The sequence below is a fragment of the Ptychodera flava genome, chromosome 4 (assembly GCF_041260155.1).
Source record: "Ptychodera flava strain L36383 chromosome 4, AS_Pfla_20210202, whole genome shotgun sequence".
Lineage (NCBI taxonomy): Eukaryota > Metazoa > Hemichordata > Enteropneusta > Ptychoderidae > Ptychodera > Ptychodera flava.
In genome coordinates, this window is record NC_091931.1 from 18,000,953 (window position 1) to 18,024,090 (window position 23,138).

Below are 23,138 nucleotides of genomic sequence, written 5' to 3' on the forward strand. Positions count from 1 at the left end.
GGTTTATGTTAATTAGCAAGTACGTCGACGAACTTTCTTGTATTTACTGTCCGGCTTTGGACTCTCACAGCGAGAAAAACTAGATGGTCTCTGCGTTACGACAGAAGCACTTCCTGAATGGCTTGCCACTAACGAAAACGTCTGTACAAAGTGACTTGTCTGGTAAGATCAAAACAAAACTTCAAAGTAGATAGAACACTGTAATACCCACCCACTAGTTAACTTATTAATACCAAATCTAAATCCTATCCAAACAGGAACAAATTGCAAATAAGTAGCGTTTATACATGACATCTACTTACTACCGGTATTAACATCTAAAAGTATATTTTTTCACTAAAAAGACCAGAATTTTCATCTTAAACATAAACTTGTTTGCGCCTTTGTACAGTTGTACATGGTAGAAGGATAGACAGAGAGTGCACGTATGTCCGTACTGCCACAGTCCCTCTGGATAGAGGGACTGTGGTACTGCGTACCATACCTACTAGTCACACTATTACCTATCAAATATGTTGGTACATATGAAGTAAACCAAAATTTTGACTTTCTGAAATGTTTTTACCATACACTTCTCAAAATTATAATATATATATAATATAAATTATAATATATATATATATATATATATATATATATATAATATATATATATTATATATATATATATGTGTGTATATATTTCTTCATATATGAATATATATATTATATTATATTATATTATATATTATAATATATGTAATATATAAATATATATATATTTATATATATATATATATATATATATATATATATATATATATATATTATATATGAAGAAATTGTGTTTTTACCATTCACTACTCAAAATTATAAATTATAATTAATATGAAGAAATATGTATGTGTGTTTGTGTACATGTATGTACTCGGACATACTGTTCCCACACATGTACACTGTATGTACTTACGTACTGATGTACATGTAGCTGTGGTTTGCACTATTCCATGTGTTTAAGTTTCTGCTTTTTATCATTTTATCAGGGCTGTAAAGAAGCTAGCAAATATTTTCTTTGCTTCTCCATTCAATCTCAGTCTCTTGGGTAACTTTAAGCTTTTACAGAGGAATAACAATCATTAGCTTTGTGTTTTTGTCTTTCAGATTTTTTAGCCAGCAAACATTTATTGTTCAGTACTATAGTTTGGTCATGAGCACCATCTGAGCTGGAGATGAACCATGTTCAAGACGGCTTAGTTCACAATGGGGTCAACTACACCCATGACCCGATGGGTGAGCTTACCAGTGAGGACTTTGACCTCGGAGACGGAATCGCCATCCCGGATAGTGGGTCCGTCCACTATGACGGTGTTGGCTGTGATATCACTCAGATGAAATCATTTGCGGATGACATCATAGAGGAGGATGCCATGGATAGACAGTTTAATTTTTATGATCCGCCATACATCCAGTCCAGAGATGATGCAGATGGAGCATTTAGAAAACAGTCAAAGTTAAAGTGAGTCCACATGTTGAATGTTGAAAAATGTTGAATTATGTGGTGCATCTGGTCACTTTAACTGGCAAAATTTACACAGGTTTAATTTTTATTTCAAATCAAAATAAATTGAACGACTGTGAGATCTGAAAGAAGTCCCAACACTACGGCAGGTGAATAAGCATGTGTCATCTTGGATGAAAACCATGATACTCTGTTAGCATGCCTAGCTCAAAGTGATATTACCCTACATTTGATGGGCTATACTTACTTCCTGATTCTGACAGTAAGACTGCATAGGATGATGCAGAGGATACTTAACATACCTTTTTGATAAACTGCCAGTTTAGCCTGTCAGTGTGCAGGTACTGAGAGGGTGGGTGCATACTGATGCAAAACCTGACGTGCGCAGTGTGCATATCGGCAAAAATAGCCATTTTCACCCTTGAACCTGTGATACCAGTACTTGAATCAGTTACAGAATAGCCTTATCACTCAGAGTAGCCGCAATAATCATTTGTAATTCCTGGATATTTAGCTTTAACAACAACACCTGTGACTTTTTCTGATGTATGTGACATACATTGATATTTTTTCCTTGCAGAAGAGCAAGATGGCACATAAAAATTCTCACAGACTCAATGTATATGAGGTACGTTCTCTTCAACTTGGTGTAAGCAGTGCGACACTCCCTTGATTTTGTATAACCTTTCAACTTTTGTGAAGAGTTTACGGTAAACATGCTAAAATAAGATTCTTCACATGTCACACTCTTGGAATTGATATCCATTATGAATGAGGAAAACAAGAGAGAAAGCTGGAAAGAAAATTGATTTAGATGATATGCCAGGTGTTTTCAGTAGGGTGGCATAATTCACATAGGTTCATATCATCAGCAAATCTACCATGACATTCTTCTTGAAAAGCAGAAAAAGAGAAAGAACAATGTATTAAATCATGTCTGGCCAAGAATCATTTATTGTGTCATTTTCCCAAGGATGTTTTTGAACATTTTATAAAACATTTCCAAATTTTCAGAAAGCTTGTTTTTTGTAATGATACTCTCATGTCCACATTATGTTTAGGCTGTGTGGTGTTGTACTGGTGTTTATTGATATCACCTTAGTTTTGATGGACTTGGCATGGGACCCTAAACCCGATGCAGCACAGAGCTTCTTTGAAGTCACGTCTCTGATTGTGATGAGCTATTTCATCATTGAAGTTTCATTGAGAATATTTGCATATGGGTAAGTTCTCCTTTGTGGTTTTCTCTTGTGGTCCTTTTTCTGTGAACCATTGATGTTAACTTGATGTGCTACTGGCTTGAGAAAGTTCTCCTTTGCTGACAAGTATATGAAATATTTACGGTCATAGGAGTCTGAAGTGAAACAAATTCTGAGAAATTCTTCAATTGAATTGAAGAGTTTATAGAAATTTGTAAGTTGCAAGGCAGCCTTGCCTCATCACAGACTGCATATAATTATTGAGAATAAATACCTCCTTTATGTATTGCATGTGTGTGACTACTGCTAATTGGATGTGTCAAAAAAACTTTGGTCAGGTTTAAATAATCTGACAGTCCTAGTGATAAGCCATCTTGTACCATGTTGGAGCTACCCTCCAGAATGTACCGTACAAATGAAAAATGAAGTTCAGCATTTATTTAAACTCATAAATACACACTCGGGAAAAACGTTACTTGAACAACATCTGTTGTATGAGGGTACTCCCACACTTGCTTCTTTACAGTCCCATCTTGAGCGATAGATCTTCCAGTCTGTCAGGGGAAGGGCATATACAAGCTACTTGATACATGTACTCTAATGCGGGACTTCAGAAATAATTTGTTCAAACCAACGTTTCTTGCAACCATTGTAAGTAATTCATGCACATTTGTGGAAACCTCTTTCCCTCTCCTCTTTTCCAGAAAAGTATTTTTCTACACCTGGTACATGCTATTGGACCTTTTTGTGACTAGCATTTGTGCAATTTTCACCATAGCGTATGTCGTGGTGGAGGAACTTCAGAACCACAAATATGGAAAGTAAGGCACCTCATGAAATTCCTTTCAGAAATATCAGTAAATGATACAAATGATATATGGATAGAGACATGCGAGTCACTTGGCCAATTGTATACAACTGTAGCTTAGTAGTAGTGTAGCCTGTAAACATACTGAAAATTCATCATATCTATCGCTTTGTGGAATATCCTTTTCTTAAATACAGTCAATCATGCTCAGTATTATGTCATTGGTGTGTGTATATATCTGCACTTGAATGCAAAAAGGATATTTGGAAATTTTGTACACTGTGTGAAAAGTCATATATTTTATAAAGCAAATCACAAACTTGCAGTACCAGTAGAGGTAGTGTTGATATGTAGTATAACTAATGTGCTCGTCCATAAAGTTGTTTCAAAAGCTGTTTTTGTGAAATATCATATCATGAATAAATGACACAAGGACTCATTTTCGAAAATTTAGTCATCATCAACATTTGTTCATGCAGCACTCTTCAGTTTTCCATTGTGGCACAAAAAATTTTTTTTAGAATTGTAACAATGTACATGTCTGCCTCTTTTGTATTTCATTCCAGGATTGTCGTCTCATACTTTCATGGTTAGAGTCACCGCATACGTACGCCATCATTATCATGTATATGTGTGATGTGCCATTGTGCTCACAATTTGCTGCCAGTTGTAAGTTTCGTTGTTGATATTTTTTGTCATTTGTCACGCAAGTCTGGGTATTGGAAAATACCCATACCTCTTGACCCATTCTCAAAACCATTTCAGAGTGTCATATAGTGTTAGACTCACGTTCTATATGTACCACAGTGCTTTGGAGACAGGAAATTGCAATTGTATGGTAGGAATTATGCAAGATTGTTGTCAGAACTGCAGGTCAAGAGTTTATGCATGTGACCTCACCTACCACCCTTTTCAGCAGGAAATTTCAATACAGCCCTGTTACTATCTGCTGTTGGATGCAGAATTCTAAAGAATGAGAAAGGGTCAGGTTCAAGGTCAAGAAATTTCTTCTTTCTATATATGTCATCCTTTTAACTGTCGCAGTTATTCAATATGACTGCTCTACAAGTTTGACATCTTTTGTGTTCAAGCCAATAAATATTCTAGCAACCATACAATGTAGGCATGTATATTATATTGACAGTGCAATAACTCTAAGTTTAGTGCCAGTGTGTAATATATACCGCAGTCCTTTTGCTACGGAGGTGAAGGGACTGTGGGGCACTCAGTCCATGTAGCCGACAATGAGATGCTAATGATATGCATTATTGCATAGTGTACAAGTGTAGGGTCTCCTCGACTAACTTTCAGCTGGTTGCTCACTTTCTACTATTTTCATAGTATTTATACAAAGTCACAGACTTATTCTACCTGCAACTTAAAACTGATAGTGATTTTGTAGCTCATTCTTTACTATTTTTCTTAGTATTTGATAGCCTGTATCAGACAGTTCGTGTTCGTGTCGGCTACATGGACGATCTGCTGACTGTGGCATGACCATATCTACCAAAGACTGCTATTTTCCTGTGTGTTGTCTTCCCAGCATGCTCATATCATCCCTGTAAACTTTATCCCGATAAACTTTTTTTCCTCTGTGCAATTGTTGTCAGCATTTTGTATGTAAATTCTAGTTAAATGTTTTGGTGTTTTTCTTGATATGATTGTGACAGTCTCGTTGCTAAGTCCCTGTCAAGTACCTTCAGTGTTGTGTGTGTGTTTATATACCCAGAATAGTAGAACCTTTTTACCCAACCGTCACATTTATGTTGTTACATGTCAGTCTTTTACTCTGTTTTATAGTAGGAGTTAAGTTGCTCAGTAAGACACGATTCACTGCTGAGACAAATACAAGTATAATTTATTATGAAAGAGTTCATTGAAGTTTACACCTTTGTCTGGTATGACTGATCAACTAAGGTGAAATGACTGTGTGAAGTCTATCACATACACTGTTCACACTGTAATGTATATTTAGATGTAGGCAGAAGTGGGTCAGTACATTAGGCCTGAAGACACATTAATTCTAGTGCAAGTCTCATTACCAATCAAAATGCACATTTTTCTTTTTTACCCAGATTAGTGGCCGGCCTTCGATTCTTCAGGGTGCTTTTCTTTGTTCGAATCGTTGTTGAGAAGTACAAGGAAAGGAAGCAGAAGAAACAGTTGGTAAGATAGTCTTCTCCATCACTGTTTCTCCACATGTTGTCCTTTGCAAATTTAGATTTTCACCTTGCGGGTACATGTGTTACTGACAACCTGAAAATCCCAATCTGCCGCAGATCAAAGAGCGCCCTCTATGGTTACCACTGTCCATGAAAATACCTTTGTTTATTTAAAAGGGAAGTTCACCAAGGATGATTTTTACATATGTGGTAGCTTTGTGGCCACTTATCCCGGAAAAGCTATTTTTCGCCATTTATAACTCGCGCTATTTGTTACAAATACCGGTAGAAATAGTACAGGAAGTTGCCAAGGATGATTTTTACATATGTGGTAGATTTGTGGTCACTTACCCCGAAAAGCTAAGTTCGCCATTTATAACTCGAGCAACTTTTTACAAAAACAGATAAAAATAGTATAGGAAGTTGCGCATGTAATTTGAATCGTGGGAAAAAAGCGCCAAGCTTGGAGCTTGCATATTGTGATAAGGAAGGGACCATCTTCACATGAGTATGGCATTGTCCACTCACCCATGCTTGATTTAATATTTACATTACTTTTGCTAATACAGAGTATCCTTGCATAAACGATAAATCACTTATAATAAACTGTCCACTGTCAGATTTTGTGTTGCTGTTTACTACTGTGTTACTGTGAGTGGACAATGTTGGGGCCATACCCATCGGAAGATGGTCCCTTCCATATCACATGATGCAAGCTCCAAGCTTGGAGCTTTTTTCCCATGATTCAAATTACATGGGCAACTTCCTGTACTATTTTTATCTGTTTTTGTAAAAAGTTGCGTGAGTTATAAATGGCGAAATTAGCTAAGTAAGTGACCACAAATCTACCACATATGTAAAAATCATCCTTGGTGAACTTCCCCTTAACATTCAAGTGACATTGTATTCATTCTTGCAGTTATATCATCTGATAAAAACATGCTTGAATTTCAGAATTTTGTAATATTCTTGTACTGCCTCATTTGGCTAGGATTTGCTGCTCTGCAGCTCAGTGACAAGCCATTTTATTTGCACGCCAGAAATTTATAAATTTGGTGGATACTTTATTCAAACAATAAGCTGCATATGAATAAGATTACAAACTAAGAATCATCAATAACATGTCGATTACTTAAAGGTAATATCTTGATTGCAGACAGCTTTGCTACCATTTGCTTTGCCATTTATGTAATAAATTTGTCATCATATCAATGTTGTCTTTCTATTGTTACTTCTGGAACATTTGACGTGTGTGTAGGCAGATATTTTGGTTTCCTGTGCATGTGAGCTGGGTAGGACTGATAATAGTGGAAGAACAGATGTTATCAAATTGTAGCAGTTAGATCTTGAGTTTTAGATTGTACTGAACTCTCTCTCTCTCTCTCTCTCTCTCTCTCTCTCTCTCTCTCTCTCTGACTTTTCATCGCTTTTAGGTTTCCTCAGGTGGTGGAAAATATGAAGAACATATGTATGAACTGGATCTTACAAGTATAACAAGTAACTAACACAAAAAACTTTATTTTGTTAGACTAGATTGTGACACACAGTAGCATAGCTTCAATGTAGCAAAATTCATTTATCTTACGTTACAAATGCACAATAGCAATAATTACCTATAATTTCCAAAGCAGGATTTTTCCATTTGGTGTAGGGCTTCCACTTACAGGTAGGCAGACACAAGCTTAGTTGTGTAGGAAAAGAGTGGCAATCTTTACTAGGGTAACAGCATGCATCATCAGGGCCTACTAGTACAGTATTTCATAATGAAACCAATTTTGGGGATATTTCCTGTGAAAGTCATTCATCAGGGACAGGGAACAAAAGTCAGAGGTTATGGCAGCTATTTAAATTGGCTTTTTGATCATTTTGTCTTCGCAGACAGATTGATAGCGATGTCATTTCCATCCACCGGTGGAAGGCGAAACCCAATATCAGAAGTGGCACACATCCTGAATACCAAATACCCAAGTCACTACAAAGTCTACAATTTGTGCAGTAAGTGTGATCTGTCTGTCACGTCACATCACATCACATCACATCACATTTCTACAGCTTCTTTCTTCCAGCAAGTGTTTCTGCTTCCCCTCACCAAAATCAACAATGCGACTTAAAAGTGACTTTTGCAAGGAGACCTGCTCCAAGATCAGCTAAACTGACCAGTGCCATTTTTCATCATCCTGCCAATAAACAAACTGGCATCTGTTTTCAACAAACAGCTAATGATTTTGGTCAAACTTTGCTCAACTATGATGTGCATTTCTGTTTTACAACCAGCACAAATGTGTTGAACACAAAAATATGAAGAACGTGTTGATTATATGCCATACCATCTAATCGTCTTCAGATAAACCTCAAGATGTGCATAGTGTCAACTTAATTTCAAATACAGTATACAGCAGAAAATAATTACAAATTAACACAGTGTTAAGTTGAGTAAAGTAAGAATAGAAATCTCATCACCATCGAGTGGTTTTGACAATTCTAGCTGTTTGTTTATGCCGCCAGAGTAAGGGAGAAATGTAGGGTAGTGCTTGACACTCTGGCTTGTGTGTAACTCAAATATATATTATTTTGTATCAAAACCTCATGTTATTTTATGTTTTCAACAACAATATGAGTATGAAGCATTAACTGCTTTCTTTCAGTCATTCTTCAAATACTGTGTTAGCATTCTAGTCCTGTCAGAACAAAAAACAAAACAAGGGTAGACCCTATTTCATATCTTGTCAAAGTGTACTGTCAATTTGAGTGAAATACCTTGGCCATTATATAGTGTGTATTGAGCATATGATGTGAACACTTTCAGGGATTTTCTCTCAAACATGTAATTAATTTCCTTACTTTGTTACAAGGTGAAGGTGGCTATGATATTTCATACTTCAGTTTTCAAGTTGAGAGGGTGTCCATTGAAGATCAAAATGTGCCGTCCTTAGAGTAAGTATACAAATTGCTCTCGGATATAGAACTGACAGTAATATACATGTTATAGGAAATAATGTTATTATCATTTTGATCATTGTTATTATTTTAAAGTTTTTTGTGTTTCAAGTTTATGCACATTGTCAATGAAATCTTTTGAAATGGGATGTATCTGTTTCAACTGTATGTACAAAAGCTCATCAAATAGATGAGATTTGCTAAATGCTTTAGCCTAACTTTGGAGAGCATATTGATATCAGTTGTCAATGTATGACAATTAAGTTAACATGTTCTCCATATGATGAACCAGTTAAATGAGAACAAGAGTTTTTAGCTCCGCTGTCAGCGACGTGGAGCTTATCAAATAGGTTGATTTTCCATCGTCGTCCGTCGTCGTCATCCGTCAACAATTGCCTTCTCCTCTGAAACCGCAAGCCTAATTGCTCTGAAATTTTATATGCAGTTCACTTGCGGTGACCTCACTTAAAGGCAGGGGGAGCCTATAAATACCCCCTATCTCCCTGGGCATTCATAATCCAACATGAGTGGCACATGATAACAGCGTCAACGAATGCTCCCGAAAATCTGGAGCTTTCAACAACCATGGTGTAAATTAAAGTATTGTTCCAACATATTACGTTTGTGAATACTTGTGGCATCACCTTGTTGGCGAAATTCTCTCATTTTTACCATTTTAAGTTGATTTTTGATGCCAAAACTGCTTCGATGCTGTGTTCGAAGCGTCCAACAAACAATAGATGAAAGCATTCAAACAGCTGCCAATCACGAGGGGACGCGCAAAGGTGCAAAACGATCAAACATTTGTTGTGTACATCCGATCGATTACGATGTCAACAATGAATAAACGACTCTTAGAACTGAGCAAAATACTTGACCAACGGTTACTGAACACGAGTCTCAGATGAGTTCAGACACAAACGGACTATTTCATGGTTTCAAGCAGATTGCCTCTCCCTGTATGTTTGTTGATCTGTGTACCTCTAGGCCTATGAATGGGTGACGTGTATGTTGACCTGAAGTACGATATTTTACGATAGATCTCTTTTGGAAGTATGTTGTCGCCTAGCCGATGCCGTGTGTTCCCGGCGTTATACGGCCTCCCACCACAGCTCTGCTGATTGCCATGGACAAAACCGGCAACATGCGGATCCAATTCGGACGGAACACGAAAAACTACTTTTCGAACTGTTTTCGGCCAAAATCAACTCGATTCCGATCTATGCAGCCAACCCAAATCACTCAACCGCTCACAGACCCATGCAGTGGACGGCCATTGGATACGTTCACGCCACGATTATACAGGTGCCCATGAGCTGCATTATTTTCTGTCGGGTCGGGGCGATGAAACTAAATCGCGATTGCTTCATCTCTGTCAGATTTGACCAAAACAAGACACTTGACATAGATTATAGCATCAAATGTTGACCGTTCAGACCGAAACATGATAAAGGTTTGAAAATCGCCGTGATGTCGTTCTTCTCTATACGTTTTTCTGAGCTTGTTTTTTACTAAATTGCTCTAATATTATCTGACGTTTTTTTGAAATCTTAATCAACTTTTCTTTCCCAACCAGGACACAACATTACCTTTTTACTTTCATAGTAACTTAGGATTCATTTAATTCGCAGATTAATAGACTCTTATGTTCTTCCTCGATTGTCTGTGACTGATTTTGCTATCCCGATACCGATATTGTGTTCGCACTCAGGTGTCTTGAAACTTACGTCATTCACTGGAATAGTTTTCGGACAAACTCAAGAAATTCGACAACTACTAACGAATAGTCGGCAAAATTTACAGAGACTAGCAATAATAATTATGGTCATTTTACCGTCTTTAGCTAAGCGGACTCGCTTGGCGGAAGCAGTATATAACGTTCTGAGTTCACATTTTTACCCTACCGTGTGAGTGTAGTATTCGAACGGGTGAGATCATAATCTTACGCTGTTCCGAGTGGCCTGGAGATTTTTTATAATATACAATAAATTGACCTTATCAAAATTACTCTGTTTTACAGTGCTTGGATATTGATATTTTTCTATACTTTTTTACTTTTGATTTGAAGTCTTTTGATTCTCCATTGGCGGCAGCACATGTACGGTTACAACCGTCATGTGATGACCGGAGTGTGCTTGTAAAGTTGTCGGCAAGTTGTCGGGAAGTTGTATTTAGAGGCTGCAGTTCGGCATTTCCTACATCTTTGAAACGGGGATTACGGTAATCTTTCATGTGATGAACATTTTTGAACGTCTTTGCAATGTGTTCCCACGATGAGTGTGAGCTGATTCTTTGTTTGTAAAAATCGTCAGAAATGGGTCCAGTGACCGTGTTGAAATAGACACAGATGTAAAACCATTGCGAGGAAAATAGTAAGAAATTCACGTTGCAATATTTGCTGTCGTATTTCTCAGCAGGAACAATCATTTTTTACACGTTGTGTATAAGAACAGCAAGCATGTTCGGCGGTCAATTGCTTCTATCATAATGATCTTGATCGCAGCTATTTGGCGAGAAGACAGCGGGTACTTATAATCTCGCAAAATTATTGATATCATGTCTTTGTATAGAAAATTTTCGATCGGAGGCAGCTCAAATCAACAGCCATGGTATATTGGGAATAGTGTTCTCACTGGACACCGAACTACCTGCTATCAACAGTACGTTATGTACCATCGGCGGTAACACATTGGTCGTAATCTTGTCTAATTCTGCCCCGCCTTTTGTACCGTCCAGAAATTTCATAACTAGATTTTTTTACCCTGACATATAATACAGCGACCTTGCACACTATTGATCATTCCACTGTTTCTGTTGGGATTTGTTGGTTTTTTTAATTGTTCCGTGGCCCCGGTAAGATTTTTTCAATACGATACAGAGTTTGATTTTCAAGATAAATAGTATATTCTAAGTTTGTGAGGTAAAGTTGTCTGAGGTGAAAGGTTGAGTTGACCCTGATAGAGTAGACGTTGAGCCCGGCACAGTTGACTGAGATCCAGTCGGTTTGAGGTCGTTCAGTCCACAGTTCTGTATGATCACCGTTCGGCATTTGGGTGATTTTTTTTGGTCAAAGTAATTCAGTAACAATATACGCCAGATTCCTTGTGTTGTTTTTGTCACTGTCATACGCGTATACGGAGGTTTTCGATTAAAAACGGTAAAAATATCCAGTGCTTGTAAATGCGTGCAAAATTTATTCAGTGACTGTTTACGCAGCAGTCGTAAATACGACTAGGATTTACCACCAGGTAACAACTGTAAACACCGCATCAACAGTCCATACGAAAATTTTGTGCTGAATCGAGGGAGATAACAATTGCGCTAGGAAAGGTCAGTCCACCATCTGTCAAAGTTGTTGATCGGAAAAATCTTCACTGTTCACAAACTACATGATATAGTTGTACACGTAGTTCCATGGGCTTTCCACTGTCCCTTGTTACGAGCTATGTTCAAAGTGCGTCAAGCTACGAATATTTTCATGTATGGAGTTACAGACATCGGTGAAGTACCGGCTACATTTTGTTCAAAACCTTGTCTCTTTGTTCCTCGTGTTGTTTTTTGTGTCCCTAACGTCGACTGGCTCTATGTGCGTACAAACATAGCAGTCGGGATTAAGATTTCCTGGATAAATAGATACACTCATCGTTTATTCCGCCTCTGACGCAAAGATACACACTGTTTTACATGTACCACTCCTAGGCCCTGGGATCGATTTCCATACCTTTAAGTTTGTTCAAAAGTGATGAAATTTGCATATTTGTATTTTTGGGGCATTTTTTGGTGTTTGTGGTAAAAAAATCTTCTCTGAAACGCTTGTCCGATTGCTTTGAATTTGATATGCAGTTTAGTTAGGGTGACTTCAGTCAGATTTGTTCAAATCGTGGTGAAATTTGCATATTTGTATTTTTAAGGCAATTTTGTCATTTTTGGTAAAAAAATCTTTAAAAATCTTCTTCTTCAAAACTACCTGTCAGATAGCTTTGATATTTGGTACATATGTCCCTAGGTATGATCTATTTGAGATTTGTTCAAATTGTGCAGAAATATGCAAATTTGCATTTTAAGGCAATTTTTGCCATTTTTGGTCAAAAAATGTATTTCTCAAAAAGTACTGGTCTGATAGTTTTGAAATTTGGTATACAGGTTTCTATAGAGGAACTAAGTAATACATATTGAATTTCTGATGAAATCTGTAATTTTGTATTTCTGGGGCAATATTTGCCATTTTTGGTCAAAAAATGAAATCTGCAATTTTGTAATTTTTGGGCAATTTTTGCCATTTTTGGGTAAAAAAAATGTGTTATTCAAAAAGTACTGGTCTGATAGCTTTGAAATTTGGTATAAAGGTTTCTACAGATGAGCGAAGTAATATATATTGAATTTCTGATGAAATCTGTAATTTTGTATTTTAGGGCAATTTTTGCCATTTTGGTCAAAAATGTGTATTTCCAAAACGACTAATCTGATAGCTGTGAAATTTGGTCTACAGGTTCTATAGATGAACTAAATTTGATCTTTTGAAATTATGATGAAATCTGCAATTTTTGTTTTTTGGGGCAATTTTGCCATTTTTGGTCAGAAAATTTTATTCTCAAAAAACTACTCATCAAATATCTTTGGTTGACATGTTCATAGGGATGATCCGATAAGTATGATGAAATCTTCAATTGTGTATTTTTGCAGCTATTTTAGCCACTTTTTTCTGGTCACTGCATTGAGCTATCAAAGATTTCCACCTTCTCATCAACATGTGTCAAAAATAGTTATTCACTACATTAACACAGCAGAGCTATATCGGCCGCTAGGTCGCTTGTATATTTCAAGAGATAGATGGCTTTGCTTCTAATGACAGTTTGTTATCTATAAATAATGCCAGTTTTACCTGATTTGTGTTGTTTTTTCTCATCTTACTCTTAGAGAAATGCTGAAATTCTGTGAAGATGTAAATGAGTGGTTGTCATCAGATGAAGAGAATGTAGCTGTTCTACACTGCAATGCAGGAAAAGGTACTAAGTCATTGTAGCGTACATTTCATTTGCACTGTACATTTCTGTTGTATTGTACTTTTCATTTGGGAGAGAAAAGAGTGACCGTCACGTGACCCCTTTAGTTCTTTTTGTTCCGTACATGCTATTATGTAGAAGAGTATTTGATTTAAAATCCTGTTTCTGCTCTATCAAACTTTGTAGTATTCCCTTGAATGTACAAAACGGTTCAGTAGGAAAGGGATGCTAATTTGACTATAAAAATATCCTCCTCCATTAGACATGTAATACATTTAATGCAAAGTTTTTGTCTTTTTAGTATGCTAGCTTAACTTTTTCTGTTAATGCATAAAGTCCATCATTGTGCAGGAGTCTGCATGCATTATTGTGTATACATGTGCTAGCATACACACCTCAATGTATAAATAAATGATATATTCAGTGATGACCACATTGCCAGCAAGTTAAAAAATGTATCCTGCTACTGAAGTCTAGAAAAAGTGATTTTCTGAGCAGCTCCAACTTATAAAGTCATTATTGGTTAACAAGTCTCTTGTTCAAGATTTTTTTAAAATTTTCTTCTTCGAGACTTACATGTATTTTGATTTGTCACTTTAAAAGAAATGTAAAAAGTTAAAATATTTGATCCTGTTTCAAACACACTGAAGGAAAAAATTTACAGTTGCCATTTTTATTGGGTATTCAGGTAGGACAGGAATGATGATGTCATCATTGTTGGTGTACTACAAACTATACAACCAATACAAGGTGAGTGTCAGTACATTGTGTAATGAGAATTACACTAGTGCTGTGTTTATGTGGATTTTTTAATGTCAAGTTCATTAATTGCATGATACTAGAAGTGTTCTGAATAGTAATGACATCTACATGTACGGTTTTCTTTTTGATACGATGGTCAGAATGAAGTTGAAATTTCAGACATTGAACACAGTGAAAAACCAACACGGGTAGACACCGCCTATATAACGTGTATAGTACAGATATATGCTTTTTTTGACCAAGGCTATACAGAGAAAAGGACGCCCTTTCAAGTCCTTGAGTCTTGTGACTTTGATATTCAGCTGGAATAATAGTAAAAACACCAGCGTTTACAGTTCTGGACAAAACTTTTTAAACGTACCATTGTTTTGTTTAAAAATCCAAAATTTTCAAAGACATTTGTATCTATTCACATTAATTGATAGTTTCTTGTCTCATGCTTATGTGTTTTCAAAATTGATCACTAAAGGTAGCATACATGTACCTCAAAAGTGAAAGAACTAGACTTTGGCTCTAACTTTCCTCAAGGAATCTTTCAACCATTCTCTTTCAAAATTGAGAATAAAAATTCAAGGTCACCATGCAAATTTTGACATTAGAGAAACAAATTACCCATTGATTACTGATATTTTAAATTCAAATTGGCCACCATCCCTTAGACAGTGACAATTTTTCTTACACCAAGAGCTTTAAAATGAGCCCCCACAAGTGGTAGGTCAGAAAAGAATAGTAAAAATTTGAGAGTCCGATTGTCTGTCCCGGAGGAGAATTCTACCATAGACATATAGAGTCAACAAAGAGGGAGTAATCCATATGTGTACACTCATGGAGACAATGTGTATAGAGTGAAGGTGTACATGTATGTAAAACATGGTTGTATGAATGTGTGACCTTGATAACCCTTTTGCTTATAGTTCTTTAGTGCCTTCATTTGTATTATTGCATGAAACCTGGAAAATCACACCAATTTTTCTCTTGGATCATGAGTCTGCAACCGTTTCACGCAAACTGAAGGCATGTCTCAGAAATGAAATCAGAATGAAAGCCATACAAGCGAGAGTTGTTAGGAATTGTAGTGAAATGCAGGAATTGTATTGAAAATCGGTTATTTTGTCATTTATTTTCAGGAATATCTACTGAACTTCATTGGTGATGCCAAAAGTGACCTGTTCAAGTACCCAGCTGTTGAAACTCCCAGCCAGGTAAAGGCTTTTCAGAAACTTTATACACCGTGATATTTTGGGGACAAAACCTGTAAGCGAACAAATGTCTGTCACCTTACAACCCAATGAAATGATGCAGTAGTAGATCATGTTGGTTTGACCTGCCACTGAAGTGAAGCAACTGACATAGTCTGTCCGATATCAAGGATTTTGAATATCAATGGGGTATTTGTCAGTAAAAAGGTTCTGTGTACGCTGTCTGAAATCATGTTATCCTTACGTCACTGAGTACCAATTCAGTACAAGCTTTGAAGAAGACAAATCAGTGAATACCTGTCCTGACTTGGAAAGGTCCTTGTTATTTGTCAGTGGAGATAAGAAAAATGACAGTCATTCAATGTGAATGTATGAAAGACTGAGATGCTATGACCTTGTGATTGCAGTTTTAAGGTGTATATAAACCTCTTCAGGTCTGCTAAAATTGTTCTACCCTGGAATAAAAATGGCGCAGTATTTCTACAGAAGAGATCATGGGATGACTACAAACATGTAATGCAAATCTATGCATGTTTTTGCATGCAGTTTTGTTTGTATCATTGTCCATTCGAATTCCCAGTTACCTGTTTCATATTTTGGCCATCCATTGGTGGATGGGAAAGAGGACACATTTTTGGAAGATTTTACATGGTAACTTAAACTCTGAAAACAATGTTTACAAATCATAAAATTTAAGATATCCTTATGAACATCAAGGCCCAGTGTTTTGAAATGTGCCTTTATAACTGATGAAGTTGAATTTGATAGACAAATGCTATGTTGTGCACTGCTATTCCATTTTATTCCATAGTAATTTGTAAATTGTGTTTTGTTACAGAGTCGATATGTGGAGTATATTGAGCAGATACACACAGTATACGGAGGCCAACTGCCACCTCTGAAGCAACTCAAGCTGGTATCAATACTCATACAGGCTAAAGCAGGTAATGACAACAAGATGATCAACACGACAAACACTGATCTCTGATCTTGAGGTGTAACCTTTACTCAGATCTGCCTCAAATGCTATTTTTTAGTGCATTCTAAAATCACTGAAACACAGTGGAGTTTTTTTTTTTTCTGCAATTCATTCATTGTCAATTTACTGCTGTATGATATCAACCAATGAACATGTAGCTGTTTTGCCTTGCAGGAGTAATTTGCATCCACTTGTTTGTAAGGCTTCACAAAATTGAAAAGCCACTGTGGCCTTGTGATAGTGGGAACACTCTGGCTCACTGAATAGTAGCGTATTTTACTGAAAAAAAATGCTTACTGAAGAGAATTTTATCTTTTATAGTGATACTGGTAGAAAAAATTCGAATAACCCAGTTTCATCTCCGTTCTATAAATAGAATATTTCGATTTTAACAAAAAACCTGTGCTGTTAAGGGCTTGACCCTTTTTTGGTCATAAAGTATTGGTACATGCACTGGACTTTGGCCATTTTTGACTTTCCTGAGTTTCCAAAGTCACCATTTTTCTTTTGTCTATATCTGGAGTTACTACACCTAAATTGTGCTCAAACAAGTACACAGTATCAAATAACATGCCCAGACCCTAGGCCTACTTCTACTGGATGAGCATTTATTTATTTATTTATTCTTATATTTATTTATTTACTTATTTATTTCAATACAACTTGAAACTGAAGTGAAAATATTGCATTTTCATGTCATGAAAATTGACATTGAAATTTGGCAGTAGGGGTCTGTATATTAGATATTCTAAACTTTGTACATACCCAAGGTTCATATCAATCACACTTTTCAACAACTACTAATGATCAAATGTTGGCAGGGACTGTGTCACGACCATTAATTATTTTTTCATGGATTTGTTGCTTGCATAATCTGTGTGATATGACTCCAAACTCTGAACTTGACCCCTCAGACATTGGAAAAGGAGATGGTAGAGATCTGAGATTTGAGATCATTTCAGACAAACATCGGATATTTGAATGTAAACTGGGCGGCAACAGCAATTGTCAGGTAAGGAAAACAAGGAAGGTCTATACGGACCTTTTTTATCCACAGCTGGAGAGGGAGGACGTTGAAAGTGCACTGTGAATTAAATAACTGCTTTCAAAGTATTACTATTAAGAGCTGTCCGATGACATAGGAGCTGGAAGGTTTTCATGAGGACAACCTGATTTGCCTGCACATGCATTGTACTTTGATTTTGATGTGACACCCACGTGCGTTTGAGGTTTTTTTTCACCTAATTTGTCGACCTCACAAAATTTCACAGTCCATGCTTTGAAGCAGTCTCAACATGGCAAACATGTCTCGCGTAAATTTCATCCTCGTGGTTTCAATTAATTCGACCACTAAATTATTTCAGCAGTTTTAATTTCCTATTAATTCGACGTTTTTCAAATCGTAATTATTTTTTTCTGGTCGAATTGGTAGGGTTTTTACGGTACATACATCATACTGAATAGGTGTTCTAGGTCCCTTACACACAAAGTTTGTAGTACACATATATAGGATCTTACTTACTGCATCATATTTCACAAAACTGGGTCAAGCATGCGGATATGTATGTGTCAATTTTGTATACAGCCATTTGTCTCGCTTGAAATTATTCACAATTGAACAGTTTGCAAAGCGTGGGTGCGTGTGTCAGTGATCTTGATCGTTGTTTTGTGCCTACCAGTATCATATGTGGCAGAACCATAAATCGCAGAATAAGTTAAACAGCGCACATCGCTCAGACAGTCATGTACGGGTACGCAGACTAACTATGGTCATGTTAATTTGTTTCCACGGTTTCATTTATATCAACAGACAGTATATGACTATGACAAAGACAGTGTCATAGTCCAAGTTCACAACTCTCCATTCCTCACTGGGGATGTCAAGCTAGTGTGTTATTCTTCATCTGTAAGTAAAGTGTCCAATTTTTTTCCTTATTGAAAGCTAGTATAGAGGTGTTACCAAATTGTGCTGTTTCTCTTCTCCTCTTGTCGATATCATGCAAGAGCAGAAGCTTTCAAGACAGAACAGCCCACATTTAAGAACATTTGGCTCCTGTTTAGGAAATATGCTTGTCAAATGTAATCAACAGAAGGCATAAACATAAGGATATGCGAATTAACAACCCTTATCCTGCAATAAACACTGTCTTCTTGGCATTTGAAAACTACTTGGTCCATTGCTGAAATAGTGTTATTTGAAAGGAACATAGTTTTGGGAAAGAATAAATCATGTTTTTGCCCTAGATATCTTGCATATTGTTGGAGAGAAATGAACCGCAGAAGTCAGACTGAGTTGTGCCATTAATGACACAGTGGAAGTGAAAATATTTCAGAGATGAAGCTTAGAGTAGCATAAGAATCGAAAATTTCTGATCAGGCACATGGCAATATAAGACTGGCACAACCAAAAATAAAGAGCTAATGGCTATAAGTGTAGACCTCAAATGTACAACTAGAATTTGTATTGCTCTATGCTCTCTTGAAAAAAACTGGTCTCCCTGAAACAGAGGATTGAAATATGTAGTGTGTGATGTTGCTTTTTTCGTTACTTGTGAGGATTAGTAAAGATGTGTTTTTTTACAAGTGATGTACATCTTATTTTCCTGTTTGGTTTTCCACTTTTACAGAGGAATGTTCCGACCGGTCATGGCAACTGTGTCTTCTATGTTTGGTTCAACACAAGATTCATCGAAGACAACGCCTTACATTTGCAGAGGTCTCAAATTGACAACCTTCACCTGGAGAGTTCTGGGAAAGTTTTCAAAGACAACTTTTCTATCAAGCTGACATTTTCTGATTTGCATGAGAGCTGTGCCTAAGCACGCCTCGATGTCAGTAGGTACCAGGTGATCTGATCAACTGGCGACAATTTGAATCGTGTCACATCTATGCAGTACAAGTGTGCATCATCCACATTATCATCAGATCCGTAATTTTTCATTCGGTATTATCCCATCCATGCAGAATGTACAAGTTCATATGTATGAATGCCCACAGCCGTAATTTTGAATCAGAATATTTCCCCTGCTTTCAACCCTCTTCCCTGTGTATTGATGTAGCCACACTATACACCTGTTCAACCCTGATTCCTGGTAAACTGGTCCATACTCTCTGTCGATAACAATAGGTTTGGGCCAAACCATGGTGGTGAAAGGGGTAAAGACAGCAGGGTGTTCCAAAATTCTTTATGGTGACACAGGTAACTTACGGGTAACCTTTAACAGGATTCTCAAATCCAAATTTTATGCCATGATTTTCCTTTAATTAATCTGACAAAAGTGCAATGTTTTAGATCAATTTAACACTTACCATGACATGGTGAAACAGTTTTAAGGTGCATCAAGTGTCCTCTATCCAAAGTTGCAAATGTTTTTCTCCTAAGTAGGGACAATATTAATTAATTGGAAATGCCACTGAAACAAGACATTGAGCTCTTACTATTGGCTCTAGACTATGCAACTATTCAGTGATACCTTTGTATAGGAATTATGGTTTTTTTTTTAATATTGTATGCAAAATTTTCCAGGTTTTCTTATGCAAATATTATATAATGTGAAACCAGCTTTTAAATTTTCTCACACCATAGTGGTAGCAATTTCAGTGTGTTGAAAACTGCAGTTTTCAATAGTTCGGACCTCATACACTATTTACATTTAGAGTTTGTGCTGAAAATGTCTGTTTTCATGGAAAAACTTGTCTGCAAGAGTTGAAATACAGACAATGATTTTATTGGTGCATAATTTCTCTGGAACACTATTGTTTTCAGGAAAATGACTTGTGATGCAATACTATGGATTACAACTTTATGCGTCTTTGGCATTTGTTTTTACTGTACACTTTTCAATTTCACATCAACTGCTAATGTACGATGTGACAGATATTGTAAATTGATTATGCAATATGTTTATGTGTGGCCTCTAATCTGAGAGTCTACACGGGCATTAACATTTGGTTTCTGAGCATAGGGTGGCTTCAATAATTTAACCGTTTCCAGAACATCAGTCAGTCTAAGTAAATGTATTGACTCAGGGTTTTCAGTTCCCAACGATGATCAGAAACGTCCAATTCAAAACGTCTTATCTCAGCAATGTCTAATGCCAAATTTCCCCAATTAATTTATTACATGCCCGGAGCTCACATGCCCTCCATAGGATCCAATGGTAACTTGTTAATGATGTCACAGGCCACATAGTCATGTGAACTAACTCGACAACTTTTTGAGTTTAAAATAACAGAAATACATGTTTTACCCAGGAAATACTTTTTTGACAAAATTATGCATAAAAAATTTGACAAACCACATAAGTGATTTAAAATATATCAATGCGTTGTTCAACGATGAAAATCATTCCATTTGTTCAACAGATTCTTGCCCAAGATGGAAATAAAGCACACGATTGTGATTTGTATGTCAACCCAAAAAAATTTGAGAGCGAATTATGCAAGAGAGGCATGTAATAAAAACATAGCCCAAACAAGGGACTACATACCCTCAAGGCAGGAGACCATTTGCCCGACTTACGTCGGGCATATGGTCACCTACCTTCAGGCACATAGTCCCATGTTTGGGCTATACTATATATTATTATTAGCTCACATTTGGTATACCAATGTGAGGAAAGCACACGATTGTAATTTGCATGTCAACCCAAAAAAATTTGAGAGCAAATTATGCAAGAGAGGCATGTAATAAAAACATAGCCCAAACATGGAACTACATACCCTCAAGGCAGGAGACCATTTGCCCGCGGGCATATGGTCACCTACCTTCAGGCACATAGTCCCATGTTTGGGCTATACTATATATTATTATTAGCTCACATTTGGTATACCAATGTGAGGTTATCGCATAAGCTGAATCAGTTCATTTGCATCTGATTTGCATGTCTGTATATTTGTGGGTATGCGCGGAATTATGTCCGTCACACACAAAGGCTCCCATACCGCCAAAGCTACCGTCTCAGTATCTGGTGTACAGGTAGATGTAGGGGTTGAGATGTGAATTTGTTCAAATGAACACATCAGTGTCAAAAATGTGCAAATGAGGTAAGAAAAAGTGAAATCCTGCAAATGTGCAGAAGTAATGGCATGCCAGTAAGAAACAGGCCAACTCCACTGATCTTGAATCATTTCCTGTCATTGTTTCTGAACTGTTACATATTAACTGACCTGATGAAACCATAGACAGAAGAGGGGGCGAAGACCGTCTATACTCAAACTAAGAGGGGCTTGTTTCTGCTATGCATGTTGCTAAAGTTGACCTCCAGTACCTAAAGTTTCGGACCTTAATTACTTTTGTCATTCCTGTTTATCTGGTTTAAATATTTCTTGTTGTTTTTCTGGTTGTACTGTGCAGAAATCATTGTCATAACATCAACATAGAATTTTCCTCCACTGAACAGATAGAAACAACATTTATTGTTGATCATTGGTAACCCTTACTGGTATATACCAATTCTGATCAAATTTGAGCGACACCGTATAATTGCGGTATTTTTCCTTATTGCTAAGTGCATTGGTGAGCATTTCTTACTGCACCAATCAAATGATGATCACTCATTATCAATTGAAAGCATCATTTGCTTTAAATCATGCCTAAAAACCTAGTATCTGTTGCTTGAATAGATTTGGTATCAGCACGTAATAGATTTACGATCGCACATCTTTCAGCAGCATCAAAAATCTTAGAATGCTGGAACATGACATGGAACTAATTTGGGATGATTGGATCTTCATATTTTTCAAATTTCTCAAAAGTGTTAGGTGCCTATAGCTGAATGTTGCAATATTATAAATTACTCATAAAAACAAGTTTATAACTTAAAAAGAAAAGCAGGTGAGCTTACATTTGCAGATTAAACCGACATTACTTCACAATCCAATTATCCCAAATTAGTTCCAATTGTGTTATAATTAAAATTTAGATCAGTCGACTACAAATGTAGGCACTTTTTTTTATCTCTCCATTCTTTAAGTTCAGAAGTTCGTTTAAACCACGGTTCCTCTATCACTCTATCCAGAGGGACCGTGTTTAAACACAGCTGTTCGGATCTGTTCTTTCCCAAGCGAACAAGTCATCCTGATCAAAAGACGTTGCAGTGGAATTGCGCCCTCTATTGACAATTTTGGCGCAACGCTTACTGAAAATGAAGCGAATATATTTCTGCATATTCATGAGACAATGCAAGTTGGGCATGCACTTAACACATTCTATACGAGATATTCTGCAATTTATCGGTAAAATTTTATGAAAGAATTCAAAATCGATGACATTTGAAGAAAATTATTTTTATATAACTGAAGAATAATGAACAGGGTTAAATCTGGTGGTGAAAACTAGAAATCATAATAAAAATAGAAATTGAAAGATCTGAGTGTCCGAACCTGAGCTTTGACCGAGTATAACAATTATATTCATATATTTTAAGCACTTTTTCTCCTTAATTAGCCAAATGAATATAGATTTGCCGATTTAGATCATACTGTGATCACAGCTGCACAAATTCTTTGATATGTTTCAATATTTTTCCACTTCTTTTATTAATTTTTCACTTCAATGATGCCTGGTAAAGCCAATAGTGCAAGAGAATAC

At 36.6% G+C, this 23,138-nt stretch overlaps 1 protein-coding gene across 1 annotated transcript; it reads left to right on the top strand.

Moving 5' to 3' along the window:
* Positions 1–17: 17 nt before the first annotated feature.
* On the top strand, positions 18–22,747 carry LOC139131077 (phosphatidylinositol 3,4,5-trisphosphate 3-phosphatase TPTE2-like). Its single transcript, XM_070697025.1, has 16 exons — positions 18–162; positions 1,140–1,494; positions 2,078–2,125; positions 2,559–2,720; positions 3,401–3,517; positions 5,580–5,670; positions 7,100–7,163; positions 7,545–7,661; positions 8,519–8,600; positions 13,521–13,609; positions 14,295–14,356; positions 15,496–15,570; positions 16,406–16,511; positions 17,461–17,558; positions 18,357–18,452; positions 19,174–22,747. Exons 2-16 carry the CDS (start codon positions 1,208–1,210, stop codon positions 19,363–19,365), a joined length of 1,686 nt encoding a protein of 561 aa, XP_070553126.1. The 5' UTR covers positions 18–162; positions 1,140–1,207; the 3' UTR covers positions 19,366–22,747.
* Positions 22,748–23,138: the final 391 nt, after the last annotated feature.

What these genes read in the sequence shown, in the direction of transcription:
- LOC139131077 (XM_070697025.1), top strand. Translation starts at nt 1,208, where the DNA reads ATGAACCATGTTCAAGACGGCTTAGTTCACAATGGGGTCAACTACACC. An exon ending in CAAAATGTGCCGTCCTTAGA is followed by an intron (nt 8,601 to 13,520) that starts GTAAGTATACAA and finishes TCTTACTCTTAG; the next exon opens with AGAAATGCTGAAATTCTGTG. An exon ending in ACTCATACAGGCTAAAGCAG is followed by an intron (nt 16,512 to 17,460) that starts GTAATGACAACA and finishes TTGACCCCTCAG; the next exon opens with ACATTGGAAAAGGAGATGGT.